The 15,623-nt window shown below is 36.5% G+C and overlaps 2 protein-coding genes across 2 annotated transcripts; one reads left to right on the top strand and one right to left on the bottom strand.

Moving 5' to 3' along the window:
- Positions 1-3,420: 3,420 nt before the first annotated feature.
- LOC311304767 (tripartite motif-containing protein 16-like) lies at positions 3,421-7,548 on the bottom strand. The gene is made up of 3 exons (XM_084432003.1): positions 7,148-7,548; positions 6,596-6,731; positions 3,421-4,296 (listed from the first exon to the last, which is right to left on the bottom strand). The coding sequence occupies exons 1-3, from the start codon at positions 7,508-7,510 to the stop codon at positions 3,770-3,772; spliced, it is 1,026 nt and encodes a 341-aa protein (XP_084288129.1). The 5' UTR covers positions 7,511-7,548; the 3' UTR covers positions 3,421-3,769.
- A 4,862-nt stretch (positions 7,549-12,410) lies between these two features.
- Positions 12,411-13,641, top strand: LOC311304766 (uncharacterized protein; the record flags this gene model as incomplete). Its single annotated transcript, XM_084432002.1, has 5 exons — positions 12,411-12,719; positions 12,868-12,966; positions 13,107-13,175; positions 13,371-13,432; positions 13,528-13,641. The coding sequence occupies exons 1-5, from the start codon at positions 12,464-12,466 to the stop codon at positions 13,639-13,641; spliced, it is 600 nt and encodes a 199-aa protein (XP_084288128.1). The 5' UTR covers positions 12,411-12,463.
- Positions 13,642-15,623: the final 1,982 nt, after the last annotated feature.

The raw sequence follows: 15,623 nt of genomic DNA, 5'->3' as shown, positions 1-15,623 counted from the left end.
AAATTCATTATTATTTAAAAATGTTATAGATTTAAATTTCATGAAGATCACAATTTTATGAACAACGTTTATTAGTTGTTTAGTGGTCAGAAAACCCCTGGATGGGGAACCGCAATTTACCTGACTGTGACAATTTACATTGTATAAAATGTTTTATTCAGTCCTCGGAACTTTCCTATTCAAATCTGAGTGAACAATGTTTGTGTAATAATACCTGTCTAAAAAAAGTATAATTAATAAAGAAAATTTTGGAAAATTGTAGAATTAAAAAGTCTAATATGCCTATATTTCATTAGTATTTGAAACACTTTATTTTGATGGTCCCTTTTGAACATTCTGTTGACTATAAATAACTTTGCAAGATACATGTCAACTAACTCTCAGTAGCGTATTAATGAGTAGATTGTCTGCTTAATATCTGCAAACTCTTTATTGTGATGCTCCTCCAACAGACATTCTACTGACTGTAAGTAACTTTGCAACTACATGTCAACTTTTTCTAAACCTAACCCTACCAGTCTACTAATACTCTACTAACACTCTAGTAGACGTAGGTAAAGACAACAGAATGTGTTAAAGGGACCAAAAAAAAAGAAAGAAAGTGAAACCCTTTGCTCTGCTCAGATTTTGCTGAATTCTTCCAACTCAAGGAGCTAACAAACAGATGGGGTGGGGTGCAAAAAAAAACCCCCAAAAAACCAATTAATATCATTTTAGGTATTCTTTGTTTTAATTCAGAGGTAAACATACCTAATAACCAATTTAAAAAAGTTTTGTTTTACAAACAAAAACAACTTTTCCTGTCATACTTGTACTCCTTTTTTATTATTCGCAAAGTAAAACAAGGATAGGCCTACATAATGTCAGTTATTCAAGGATTTTATTGTCATTCCAAAAACATGGTTCATGATCTCAAACAAAATTAGTACTGAGGTACGGTTAAAACCATCTCAAGTAAATAAAAGATCAGCAACTCATAAATAAATACAAATACACAATCCCACACATATACACACACTTGAAGAAATAGCCGCATAGCAATAAAAGTGCAACATAAAAGACAAGAAGTTCTTATATATATATTATATTAGATGACGGGATCACACAATTTTATAGATCACACTATTTGACAGAAGGTATTGGTGTTGAACCCAGAGCACTCTGGGCTGAGCAGATCTCCAGAACCTGGTGCACTCACTGTATCAGAGACGTTGTAGAAAGAAAGAGTTCCTGCTTTGTATTCCACATAAACATTGCAGACTCCAAGATGTGTTGTTATTTCCAAACATACGGACTGCTACTTTTCTCTGCTACTCATTTCTTTAAATGAGAGTGATATGTGCACACATCTCCCGCCAGAGGGCAGTAACAAAGTACATTTTTTGAGTATCTGTAGGCTATACTTTACTTTATTATTTTTTCTGGAAACTTTTTACTTTAACTTCACTACATTTGAAAGACAAATATCGTAGGCTACTTTTTACTCCACATACTCGTACTTTTTTCTCTACATTTCTGTCAAGGTCCTTTAATAGAAAGTTGTAACGTCAGAGGATGATTTTGGTTCCAGGGGTTGAAAATGAAAGTCGGGTTGACGTCAGAACACAACATCAGATTGACGTTAACATCCAACGTCGGACAGACGTTGAATTTGGGTTGGAAATGAACGTCAGATCCCGACGGTTGTGTTGTGAACTTTTGCAACGCGTTTCTGTATTTGGTTGAGTATTTGGAGCACACGTGTGTTGTAAAACTGATGAAGATGTTTTCTTAATTTGCGGTTGTTTTTTCTATTTGCATGCGTTTTCTTAAGTTGCAGCGTGTTGAGCTCTCGGCCACCGTAGATTTCTGGATATTGGTAAAATCTGAATTCTTGCCACTATAAATGAACAGAGTTTAATACTGTAGTTTGCATTCTGTATAGGCTATGTAGTGCAAAAACAAAACAAAAAAGAAGTGCAAAAACAAAAAAACTTGAGTGAGAATTCCTTAAATGATTTGATGTAGGATGGATTCTCTTGCCACAACAGAGATGATCGATCTCCTCCTGACAAAAAATGTTCAAAATGTTGTTTTAGATCAGACTCAGAGAGAGCGATTTCCTCAATCCATCAAATATATTCATACTGGATGACTCCTCGGATTCAAAAGAAGCAGAGTGATTCTGGAAAGTTCATATTAAGATTTTTTTTTATTAAGTTTGAAGATTTAGACTATGTTGCTATATTTACTATTTGCATTATAGATTCCCATCCCATGCATAGCGTGACATGCATACACTGAACCAGAGAAGATGCCTCAGGCAACCATTGGTTTTACCTTCAAATGAAAATGTTCTGCTGTGTGTGAAAGTTGATCCAGCTTCTCCTCTCCAGAGCTGCTCCACGACTCAGTCCTCTCCTGATCTCTGATCAGCTCTGTCACCTCATGCTGTCTTTCCTTGATAGAGGATCAGCTCAGTGACATGAAACAAAGACAACACAGACAAGGCTGTCAGGGCAGAACTCTGACAATTTCATGGAAAAGAGCGACCAGCAAAAATTATCTTCCTTTATGTTGCACAGAGGTAAGAAATGTTTAGAATGGCATGAAGGTGAGTAATTTTCATTTTTGACACCTTTAGTTCCCTATAGCTATGCTGTGCCTCATAATACACTGATTCTTGAGATAAGGGACAAAACAAGTTTTAGATGTTATGAACACACTATGAACAATCCAGGTCCTAAATTCCTTAATTCTCAACCCTATTTTTAATATTTTGAGTATATATCCAATGTTCTTAGGTAAATAAGACATAATATTATGTAGTTCAGTTGATGTTTTAATATTTTAACACAATAAATTGAAAATAATGATAAAATATTTCAGTAGCACTTTACAATTAGGTTCCATTGTATTAACTAACATGAACAAACCATGAGCAATACATTTGTTACTGTATTTGTTCATCTTTGTTAACGTTAGTTAATAAAAAAATATATATGGCTGTTCATTGTTTGTTCATGTTAGTTTACAGTGCAAACTAATGTTAACAAATACAACAAAAATTACAAAAAATATTTAGACAAATTGTATTGTATGTTGACGTCAATCTGACGTCGGGTTCTGACATTATTCAAGGTTATTCAAGAGTTACTTTTTGCATTGTTTGATCTTGCAGATCTCTGCCTTTCAATTTAATATACAGTATTAAGAATCAAGGATATAAACTTTTGAACAGGGTCATTTTTATAAATTCAACTTTTATTTTGTCTTGTGGACTTTAAACATCTTTCATGTCAAATATCTTATTCAAGACAGTACTAAATAAAAAATAACATGCATTTTGTATGATCCCTCTTATTTTGTTAAATTAATTAACATTTTGCAGATTCTGCAAGGTAAACTTTTGACCACAAACCTTACATGCATATTAAATAAAAGCATATACATAACATACATTCCGATTCATATCATATTCTTTATATAAAAGAACCATTTTAATATTTTTGGTTATTCTTTTTTTTTTTTCACAGAAATCAACATATTAACATGTTAATACTTCACAATTACATAATTGGAAAATATAAAAAAAAAGAAAAGAAAGAAAGTAACATAAATGTAAATGATAATAGTAGGCAGAGTATATAATTAATATCTTTAAACATTTCACTATTCTAGCTTCTCACAACATAGAACATTTGTGCAACAAAAATGGTGTGATATGTTTTACTTTCTTAATAAAAGTCACATACAACAAACATTTCATAAACAGCAAAGGCAGCACAGCTCAGAGGTCGCACAGCATTATTGAGGAAGACGTACTGAGCCAAAACCCAGGATGAAGGGGCTGAGTGAATGTGGTCTGGACTCTGTGTAAGAGAGTCATCGTGTCGGAAATGTCATAAAAGGACAGAGTTCCTGCTTTGTAGTCCACATACACACCTATTTTAGAGGACAGAGGGCCTGAGATCTGAGTTTTTTTGTTGTCGTGCCAGATGCAGGGAGTTTGAGAACATTCCAGGCTCCAGGACTTACTGTTGTGTCCAAACCAATGCGCACGATCCTGTCCTTTTCTTCCCACCTCTTTATATGAAACTGCAACATAGACCCCCCATATCCCTTTCTCCCATTCAACTTCCCAGTAACAGCGTCCAGATATACTTTCTTTGCATAGTATCTGGGGCCAGAAATCAAATCTGTCTGGATGTTGAATGTACGGTCGGACTGTCTCGCGGCATGATGCTTCTCTGTTGTTTTCAGAAATGCGGAGTTCACTGTGTGCAGTGGTGGTGTCCATTGTAAACTTCTGAAAATCTGAAGATAAAAACAGACACAAAACCAGAAATGTGTACATTACCTTGTAATTTGTGTTCATAAATGTATATACAGTATGAGTCACTTACAATGTAGAAAATGCCTGCTGGTTTTTGGCACAAAAGGAAACCTCAACTGAATATTTGCAACTGTAAACATACAGAAATGGTGCATTATTATTGATAATCTATGTGAATGGTTCACTTGTGTATAATCATATTGATTTATATTTTCTCTCACCATTTGAAATTATTTTGTATTCCTCCTTGCCAAATTTCTGGAATTCCACTTTAAGATCAGAAAGAAATTTCCTCACAAGATCAGGTTTAGTGTGTTGATTGACAGGTAAGCTGGGTGAGTTCACAGATGCAGATACTGAAGAAAAAGACTGAAAATGCTGCTGAGAGAAAAAAACTAAAATACTTATATATTTATGTTGGATAAAAAAAAGAAAAAAAAAAGAGATTCCACAAATGAGCCACGATGCAGAAAAAAGCACACAGTAATGAGGGGTTAAACCTACATTGACCATGAGGATTATGCGTAGGACCCCTAAATGATGAGGGTCATAAGGTTGTTGTATGTTTAGCAAGAAGTAACACTTACCTGTAGGAAAGAAACATTATTATCCATGTTTAAAAGCTTCTGTAGCTCAGCATCTCTCCTGTGGAGCTCATCAATCTCCTGCTCCAGCTGCTCATGAAGTCGGGCAACGCGAATATACTCCATCTTTTCTTGTGCTCTGATCAGATCTGCCACCTCAGAGCGTGTTTTCTCAATGGTGTGGATCAGCTGAGTGAAGATCTTTTGGTTTTCCTCTAACGCAGCCTGTGCAGAGCACTGTTAAAGGCAGAGTGAGCTGGCATCTCTCCTCACTGAACTCATGCAGTGTCTTCAGTTTGTGAGGTGGACAAAGTACACAACTTCCTTTCTTGAGTGAAAGTACAGATACTATACTGGTCAAATATTACTCAGTTACAAGTGAAAGGTGTAAAGACCGATTTCTACTTAAGTATAAGTACAAAAGTACTCGTTTTTAAAAATACTTAAGTATCAGAAGTAAAAAGTAAATGTCAAAGGTATAGTGGAGGATTTTCTTTTTCCGGGTGGATCATCAAGACTATTGGTCCTGCTAATTGTCAATCATTCTGGTGATATGTTTACGTAAGGCTGTCGTACGTGCTTGCAAGTAAGCATGTATGAGCGATGCCGACAGCAAATTGTAAACAGAGCATACACGAGGAGAACTGGGCTCGTGCATGCTCTCTCGCACACGTTTAATAGGCGTTCTCTCTCGGGAGCAGGTAGAGTGTTGCGCATGTGCAAGTGGAGAGGGTGGTTCTTTTCTAAAATTCGGAAAAATCCTCCACTATACCTTTAATGAATTGTTTTCTTATTGTTGCATTGTTGTATGTAATACTTACAGTACCTTATGCCTCTGAATCTATGCCTGCCTACCTACCCTAGTACCCTCATATCAATATCAAATTTATTTCTAGACCACAGTTCCAGTGGGATTGAATGTGAGATTGAGTAAGTGCACTCAATAACGTCCACAATGGTTTCGGACACCCAAATGGCTGTTCCCTCAAATAGTGCCCTATTAAAAGTTGTTTGGCTTTTAGTATGAATACGTTAGCCTTACTGTTTTTTATTAGCTAGTATGCTCCAAAACAATGACAAAATTCCCATTTAGAAGACCAAACCCAACGCTGAAAATGAAAATCGGGTTGACGTCAGAAACCAACATCAGTCGGGTTCTGACATCAATCTGACTTTCATTTCCAACCAAAATGCAACCAAAATCATCCCCTGACTGACGTTACAACTTTCTACTCAAGGGCCTTGACAGAAATGTAGTGGAGTAAAAAGTAAGACAAAAGTATTTCCAGAAAAAATAATACTCAAGTAAAGTACAGATACTCAAAAGTGTACTTAAGTACAGACTCAAGTAAATGTACTTTGTTACTGTCCACCTCTGTCAGTTACATCCATTCAAAGTAGCAGTTGATTTTTGTGGTTCTCTATATTTTCTCTTTAAGCCATAATGAAAAACTGTTACATTCAAATTTATAGTTTATTCAGTAACAAACAATTATAATTTGGGGTCCAGTAAAGCATCAATTCTATCAATAACATGTAAAAAGCTATAGTATCGTGCACTTATCTCTTTATTGGTCATTTCTCAGTGAGATTTCTTGCTGATACTATTTTTAATTGATCAACAGGTCAAACATATTTTTTTCAGAACTGTTCATTAAACTGTACAGATTAATTCATGTGTGTTTATCTCCATTACCTGTCCATCCAATGTTTGCTCCTGGAGTGGTTTCTCTTACCTTCAGTGTATCAAAAGCCTGTTTCAGCTCCTCCTGCTCTTCCTGTTTGTCCTTGATTCTCTGCTGCACTTCCCTTCGCTTTTCTGCAATCTCAGTCTTAAGGGTTGAAAAAATATGAAACAAATTCCTCAAAAAAAATTATCATAATGGCTTCAAATAATACCTGCTTTTATGCCGCTTTTGTGTCATCATTCATTGTTATTGCATGGAAAAGAGCGACCAGCACAAATTATATTTCTTTATGTTGCACAGATGTAAGAAAGTCGTACATGTTTAGAATGGCATGAGGGTGAGTAAATTTTCATTTTTGACACCTAGTTTCCTTTGGCTACAGTACATAGCTACATTTGTTACTGTATTTGAAGGAAAAGTATCAGGTTCCCTGACAGGTCTAACTAGTTTACTGCTATGATCATGTGCTCTCATGTGCATCTTTCTTTTCACAGCATTATACAACCATTTTACCACAGAGAGCTGATGTAAACATCATCAAAAGTCAAGCAAGTTCTTACCTGTTTCTCCGTCCGTTCTGTTTCAGCTTCAACTGTATCATGTCCTTTGTGTTCATGTAATGCACACGAAGCACAAATACTTTTCTGGTCTGTGCGACAGTAGAATTCATTTATTTTTTGGTGTTGGGAGCAGATGTTTTCCTGCAGGTCTAAGGAGGCTTCCATCAGCTTGTGTTTCTTCAGAGAGGGCACTGTGGTGTGAGGTATTAGGTGACTCTCACAGAAGGAAGCCATACACGTTAGACAAGACTTGACGGCTCTGTGTTTTCTCCCAGTGCAATCATCACACCATACGTCTCTAGGTATGTTGGCATAAGTTGGTTCCAGAGGAAGGGTTGAAGACGATAGTTCCAGTTTTTTCATCCTTGCCAACACTTCATCGACCTTGACGCCTCTGCGTGGAACAGGCTTTGGAGTGAACGTTCCACACCGAGGACAGCTGTGGGAGCCCTTTTGACTGTCCTGCTTCCGTCTGCCATGAACGCACACCGAACAGAAACTCTGTCCACAGCTACAAGTCACTGGATTTTTCAGTCGATCTTGACAGATTGGACAGCTGGCCTGGTCTTTTACTGATGTCCCAATACTAGCGTCTGCCATGTCAGTGAGAAAGTGGAGTGTACAAAGTGGACTACTTTCTGAGAGTATATATGCAGTGCTTATTTCAGTGTTAAAATATGACAAACATTTGTTCCCAGAAATGAAAACTTCTTCATTCCATCGGCATACTTTCATTTCTGAGAAATGTCACTATTAAGATTTACATACCACTTATGAATAAGGCAGTTTAGTCCACATTTTTTGAAGAGACTCGATCACTTTATATGATGAACAGATTTAATTTAGGCTTTTATTCACATATAAACATTGATCAGGGAACATACACAGAAGCTCAACCGAACCTGCTTGACGTGCAAGAACAAACCTCATTGGTTCTTGTGGAAGCTCAAACGTGCTGCGTAACATGAGAATGAACCTCATTGGTTCTTGTGGAAGCTCAAACGTGCTGCGTAACATAAGAACGAACCTCATTGGTTCTTGTGGAAGCTCAAACGTGCTTTTTTTTTATGTATTCTCTAATGTCTGTATTAAATATCTGAGAGGTGACTGAAGGGTTTGGCATGCCAGGAATGCAGTTACAGTGCTTGCTCATTTAGCCTGGCTTCCAGAAATGAAAATTGGGTTTGTGTTTGAGAAATGTCTTCAACATGTGTCAATACATACATCTGTTTTTCTGGGGTACCCTAGCAGCTATGGTCACAGGGGTCATTGAAACCTACAGTTGTGTCTTTACTTTACTGTGTTAGATTAAAAGTGTCCTCTCATTGATAGAAAGAACATGTTATCTTGATGTTGTGAGAAGACTCTCCTGTTTATAGTTAGAGACTGGCCAAATCCAACCTTGAAGAAGCTGTGTGTCGGTGTGTGTGTTAGTATTCTTGGTTACAGGGTAAAGGAACAAGTGCATTATTGGAGATTGACTGACTTGTTTTCCTCGACATGTTGGCAACTAGAAACGCAGATCTGCGACCTGGAAGGTCAAGACGTGTGGCATTATCGATGGCGATATGCTTCAGTCTATCTGTTTATAGGAAAATGTGTTTATCTTTCTTAGCCGGTCAGAATCCTTCATCCTGAAGCACGGACGTTGTTTAGACCTTGGTGTAGGGTATTATTGCTGTGATCTTTGTAACTGTAAGCGGGGCGGCCTACGAACTCTTGAAGCTGACTTCTGCTGATGAAACTGCAAACTATCTTCAGTAAAGTCTATGTTGAAACAGCATCCACACCTGATCACAATTGACCCAGTAGAGCTCACTGAGTACATCAGTACCAATGCTAAACTGACTTTTTTTTTTGCATTTTAAACTCAGAATTCACATTCAAAATGTTTAGTAATCGAGCTTATGACCTTTGCAGTCATGGTACTCTACAAGTCACCTGATTAAAAGTAGTAACCATTGAAACATGAACAAAAATATAGTCTATAATTGTATGTAGAATATAGTGAATCTACTAATAAGCATTTTTGAGTTATGTATTGAAACAGCCTTATTTTGTCCTTAATATGTCGTAACTGTTTGAAACAAAAGCATAAAACTGCTATAATGTCTGCTTACTGGCAAACTAAAAAAAATAATGGGAAATGGGATGAAAGAATAATCAATACAGGCTTTTTTGGCATGTAAAAGGAATACCAATGAGTGTGTAATAAATCCTGACAGACAGACAAAACTAATTATAACAAGAGGAATTATAAAGGAGTGGTGCAACTTTATTGTGTGGGCACAAGTGTGATTGATATAAATAGATGTGTTTTAAGGAAGCAACTGTATTTGTGCGTGTGAGGTCATGCTTTCATGTTTGACATAACACAAAGCTGTGCACTTCTGTTTTCTTGTGCATGTAGCTTCGTTCAGGCTTTTTACATAACAATTGCAAAACATTGCTAAGATGAGCTCACAAAACAGAGTATAATGAATAAAACACCAGGGCAAGACAGAAGGATTATCATGTTTCCTCTGAAGGTTTGTGGCTTGAATCAGTTCTGCTCTCTGCTGCCTCTCAAAGCCAACAAAGAAGCCATACAGTATAAACATACAGCGGTCTAAACTTTTAAAACTAGATGTTTTTGATTTATGTCTTATTTGATGCTTTATTCAAAGAATATTTGACCCCGCACCACCAAGATAATCCTGTTGTTTTATTATTTGAAAAGGCCATGAATAAGAAAAGCAATGGAGGAACACAAGTGAGTAAACTGTACAAATATTGCTTAAGTTATGGAGATTTATATGAGGAAGTTGTGGTTTCTGAGAGCTAACAGGAGCTAATAAAATAAGACTCCACATAAACTAGTCTTGCCATTCGTGAGTGAGAACCAATCAGCCATGAGGGACCATTTATATATTTTCCTCTTCATGATTCATTTTAGTACTGGTAAGTTAAGATTTGTATTTATTTATGTTATTTATTTTATTTTATTTTTATTTAGGAGGAATTGGTGTGAGATCAGTGTGAAATGGTTGTAAAAAAAAAAAAACATACTAAAGCATCTTTTAAGAAAATTTTAAATTGTATTTTGTAGTTTTTCTAAGATATGACTGTGTCCATTCACACAGGCAGATCGTTGAATTTGTCAATTGCAGAGACATTCAAACTGAAATGGTCTTTGAATTCCTAAAAGACGGAAATTTACATTTTGGTTGTTTTATAATAAATCAGGAAGGCAAGTTTTTCTTCTTTTTTTAATAGTGAAGTCATGCATACAAACTGAATCTGATGAGATTTGAGCAACATTGTCTTTCTATGTTCATTAAAATTCTTAAGTTTTGAATGAAGGTCCTCACCCAATTTCCAAAGAACAGTAATGTAATTCCTTAGATATCTAATAAGCCCAATAATGTACTGCTCATTAAAACCTGAAGGATCTTCTCAGCTTTTTTTTCCCTCTGACTACATATTCCAGTAAAGCCCATTTGTAAACTTTTAACAAGCTCTCTTGTTTGCAGGCTGTATTCTTTCAAGTGTGCAGCAGTCAACAGAAATAACCGGATACACCGGTGGTTCAGTGGTGCTGCCCTGCTCCTGTGCTGATCCTCAGTCTACAGCCAACACATTCACCTGGCAGTTTGATAGTCAAATACAATGGGTTCAAGTATTTGATGATGAGAAGTACAGCGGCAGACGTGTGCTGTTTAATGAAAGTTCACCAAAAAATCTGTCTCTTCTCATTTCTGGCCTCAGAATGGAAGATGAAGGGTTCTATCAATGTATTACTGAACAACATATTTCATCCATTCTGTTAATAGTGAAGGGTAAGTGAATGCTTTTTCTAGACAAATAGATCATGTTAGACGTGATTGAAAGCTCAGCAACAGACATAAAAAAAATAAATGGTTACAAAATTATTATTCAGAGAATATAAAGATATACTGTTGTGGTCAGAATTATTGGATGGCTGTTAAAAAAAATCTGTATTGTTTATCCTTTTGATCTTTCATTCAAATTTTTTTTGAATTTCCCCTGAAGTACAAGATTTGAAAGTGACACATTATGAAAAAAATGCTTTTCTCCAAAACACGTTGGCCATAATTAATGGCACCCTTTTATTAAATAATTTTGCAATCTACTTTTGCCAAGATAACAGCTCTGAGTCTTCTCCTATAATGCCTGATGAGTTTGGAGAACACCTGACAAGAGATCAGAGACCATTCCTCCATACAGAATCTCTCCAGATCCGTCAGATTCCCAGATCCATGTTGGTGCTTCTTCTCTTTAGTTCACCCACTCATTTCAGGTTCAGGTCAGGGACTGGGACGGTCATGGCAGAAGCTTCATTTTGTGCTCAGTCACACACTTTTGTGTTGATTTTGATGTTTGTTTTGGTTTGTTGTCCTGATGGAAGATCCAACCACAGCCCATTATAAGATTTCTAGCAGAGGTTGTCAGGTTTTGATTTTATTTACTATAGAATCCATGATACCAGGGATCTGAACAGGATGTCCAGGACCTCCAGCAAAAAAAATAGGCCCACAACATTAACGATCCACCAGTATATTTAACCGAGGGCATGGGGTACTTTTCATCCCTGTTTGCTCCAAACCCATCTGGTGGATTTGCTGCCAAAAAGCTCTTTTTTATAGTTTCATCTGACCGTAGAACCAGGTCCCTTTTGAAGTATTATGTGAAGCTCAACAATCTTTTGCTGCATATGCATATCAGAACTATATTCTTTGGTTTTGTGATGGATGGTTAAGAGAATTTGGCCTTTGTGTTTACTCATAATATACTCCTGTTAAACAAGAAGTCATAGCTAGACAATTTAATGTTCCTAGTCACCCTGGTGTGCTAATTTTGTTTAAAAATATGAATGGAAATATAGGTCAGAGACATATTACAACTTAACAATTATAGGGGTGCCAATAATTGTGGCCAATGTGTTTTGGAGAAAAACATTTATTTCATAATATTAACACACTTTCAATTATTTTACTTCAATTAAAGTTTCGAAAAGATTCAAATTTTTAAAAATAAAAGATCAAAAGATTTATTTTTTTTACAGCCGTCTTTGATCATATTTATCAGGGGTGCCAATAATTCTGATCTAAACTGTACTATGAAATTTAGACACTAAGAAAGAACCACTGACAGACTCAAATTTTACATCCATGGACCGTCGAGTTTCGCTTGTGTGCTTACTACAATGCAAGTCATTCATGGCTTTTTTCTTGCATAAATATTTTTTTAGGCTGTAATTTGGTTGAGGACACAACAACGTCAACTCCTGTTGTGATTGGATATTCAGGAGAGTCTATGGTATTGCCATGCTTCTGCACTGAACTACTGGCTAAACCTGAAAAGATACAGTGGATGTATTTTCTAGAGAACACTTATGAAGAAATTTACCCAAATGAAAAGATCGAGAGCCACAAGAACAGAGTCAAACTGTTAAATCAAACTATTCCAGGAAATCTCTCTCTACACATATCAGGACTGACCGCAGAGCACGGAGGAGTCTATGTTTGTTCTGTATCATCTAAACGAGTCTCCTACATACTTCACGTTGAAGGTAGTTTTGTTCTGTTGATGCTGTCACTTTGATAATCGTTAATTTTGTTTATGAAGAATCTAATTATTTAAAGAATGAGGTAAGCTTGTTGGATGACATGCTGTTTGCATTGTTAAATTATCATTGACAGTTATTCTCCTCTGAACAGAGAAACCACACATCCATACAATCAGTTCATCAACACATCAACCTTCACACCAAACACAAGAACTTACACCACCTCGACAACCACACCACACACCCCAATGTAAGTCATAGGCTTGGTTTGCATTTCATTATACAACAGTGATGATTACAATAATGAAATTTCTCATTATCATCAGCTTTTATGAGCTCATATTGTGGAAAAAATGCATTTGTCATGTCATTTCTGTTTTTTTTCCACAGATGTTTTCATTCTGTTGGGGGTGATTCTCTCAGTACTGTTACTGGCATTTATCTACTGGAGATACAGAGGTAGATGAACACACATAATCACATGTTCTATACATATATACTCGTAAATGACCAGCTAATGGAGCTGTACTCTTGAAACAAAGTAGAATAATAGGTACAACATATTTAGTGTTATCATGAAACAACATATTTAGACTGTATCTGATGTTTAAATTTGACATGAAAACCTTCTGGCTAAGATGTTTTATGTTGTAGGAGGCAGAAATGTGAAAAAGATGACCAGTGATGAAGAACTAAATAGAGAGCAAGACAATCAGGTCAGCACTCAGCACAAACTCACTGTTGCACAATGTTGTAACTTATTGAAACATGCAATACTGTAATCATCCCATCTGTCTCCATATCTCTCCAGGATGACGTGATGTATTCTGCTGTAGTCCACGTTAAAAAAGCTTCAACACCAGCTCACACAGAGAGTAACCCAGCAGAGCACACGGAGTACGCTTCAGTCAAAGTTAAACGCTAAACGGCAAGAAAAAATATAGTCAATTTATTGGCGCATGAGCATTTTAAAGGGATTGTAAGGACTTGAATTAAGGAGTTGCCTGTTTAGTTTCCAACAGCTGAGCACTAATAGAGGAACAAAGAAATGAGTCAGACACTGTGCATGCACTTTCAACAAAACGATCACGCAAACTCACAACCCTTGGCATAGGGTTAGTTCACCCAAAAAAGAAATTCTCTCATTAATTACTCGCCCTTATGTCGTTCCAAAGTCCTTCGTTCATCTTTGGAACAGAAAGATCTTTTTGATGAAGTCCGAGAGATACAAAATGTATTCTCGTCGCTTCACGACATTAAGGTTGAGCCACTGTAGTCACATGGACTATTTTACTGATGTCTTTACTACCTTTCTGGGCCTTGAAAGTGGTGATTACGTTGCAGTCTATAGGAGATGGTCCTCACTGCAGAACATGAAATCCAGGGGGAGGAGTTGGATCCAGATCCAACTCCTCCCACCTTACATACACCTAAACCTACCCATCTCCACCCCCTGATCCCTAAACCCACCCCTAAACCTACCAATCTCCACCCCTTAGACCTGGATCCAACTCCGCCCCCTGGGTCACGTGTACTGCAGTGAGGTGCTACTGGTCTATAGGTGGGTCAGAACGTTCTTGGAGTCCATCAAAAATATCTAAATTTTTGTTCCGAAGGTTAAGTCTTACGGGTTTGGAACGACAAGAGGGTGAGTAATTAATGACAGAAATTTCATTTTTGGTTGAACTAACCCTTTAAGGTTTAAATATGCCATGAAATGATTATTGATCTCATAGTTAACAATTCATCCATGTTCTTTTTTTTTTTTTACTTTGAGCTTGTAATTTCTAAAATGTAAAACTAACATGTCAACACTCAATCTTCTGGTGAAAACAGCAGACTTCCCTCTGGTTACGTACATCAAACATCTTCAGTAATTGTTGTCCTCATAATCCCCTTTCTTACAATTGACTGCAAGCTCGCATTTAGATCTGCCTCCATCCGATCAACAACCAATGGATAAAACCAAGTCCCCTCCATCCATTTTTACTTCTCTTGTTTCACTCTGATGAATGTCACAATATACAAAACATATTCATTATTAACTAGTTGATTATTAGCATGCATATTACTAGGATATTGGCTGTCTAATATTAGTACTTATAAAGCACATATTAATGCCGTAATCTGCATGACCATATTCTAGAACCCTATATATATATATATATACACAGTATATATCTGATTGTGCAACTTTATTGTGTGACCATGTGTCTGATTGATATAAATTTAAGAGTTCTAAAGAAGCATCTTTGTGTGCGAGGACAGCTATGGTTTCATGTGGAAAGTGACACTGCAATAACGATTGTGGATTCAGAAGAGCCGTTGAATTGTATGATCAGTCTGAAGTGCTAACACTAGTTTTCTTGTGCATGTAGCTTCTATTCACTTGCACCAAGCTCACATATAGATCTCAAACATACTTCACTCACAACAGTATTCCAAAACATGTTTTATAAAGGTTATTACTTTATTTTATACCCCTCACATCTAACACACACTTTAATGAGTTTTATGTTAAGTGATTTTTGTTCTGCTGTGTGACTAATACGCCATTTACTGACTTGCAATCTTGCGTGAGTAAAATCTTGTCTGCAAATAGTGACCGAAATCAACCGTCTTTTTAATGTATCAACTCTGAAGATGCTCCTGGTTTAATCTAGAGAGGGCTCAGCAATGTAGCGGTGGGACATCAGGTAGTCCATGATTAGAGACGGAAACCAGCTATCAAAAACAGAGAATAATGATTCAAATAAAACCTTTTAACAGGCGGTCTGCTAAATTTCAATAACACAACAACTGAAGGCCATCTTGTTAGTTGTAAAGGCATCAAGACAACAACAGAAGAGATCAATTTCCAAAATAAACCAATGTTTTAAGGGGCATAAATCATACCTATCAATACTA

This window comes from Rutilus rutilus (assembly GCF_951802725.1).
Source record: "Rutilus rutilus genome assembly, chromosome: 15".
NCBI classification, from domain to species: Eukaryota; Metazoa; Chordata; class Actinopteri; order Cypriniformes; family Leuciscidae; genus Rutilus; species Rutilus rutilus.
This window is presented reverse-complemented; position numbering and strand designations above follow the sequence as displayed.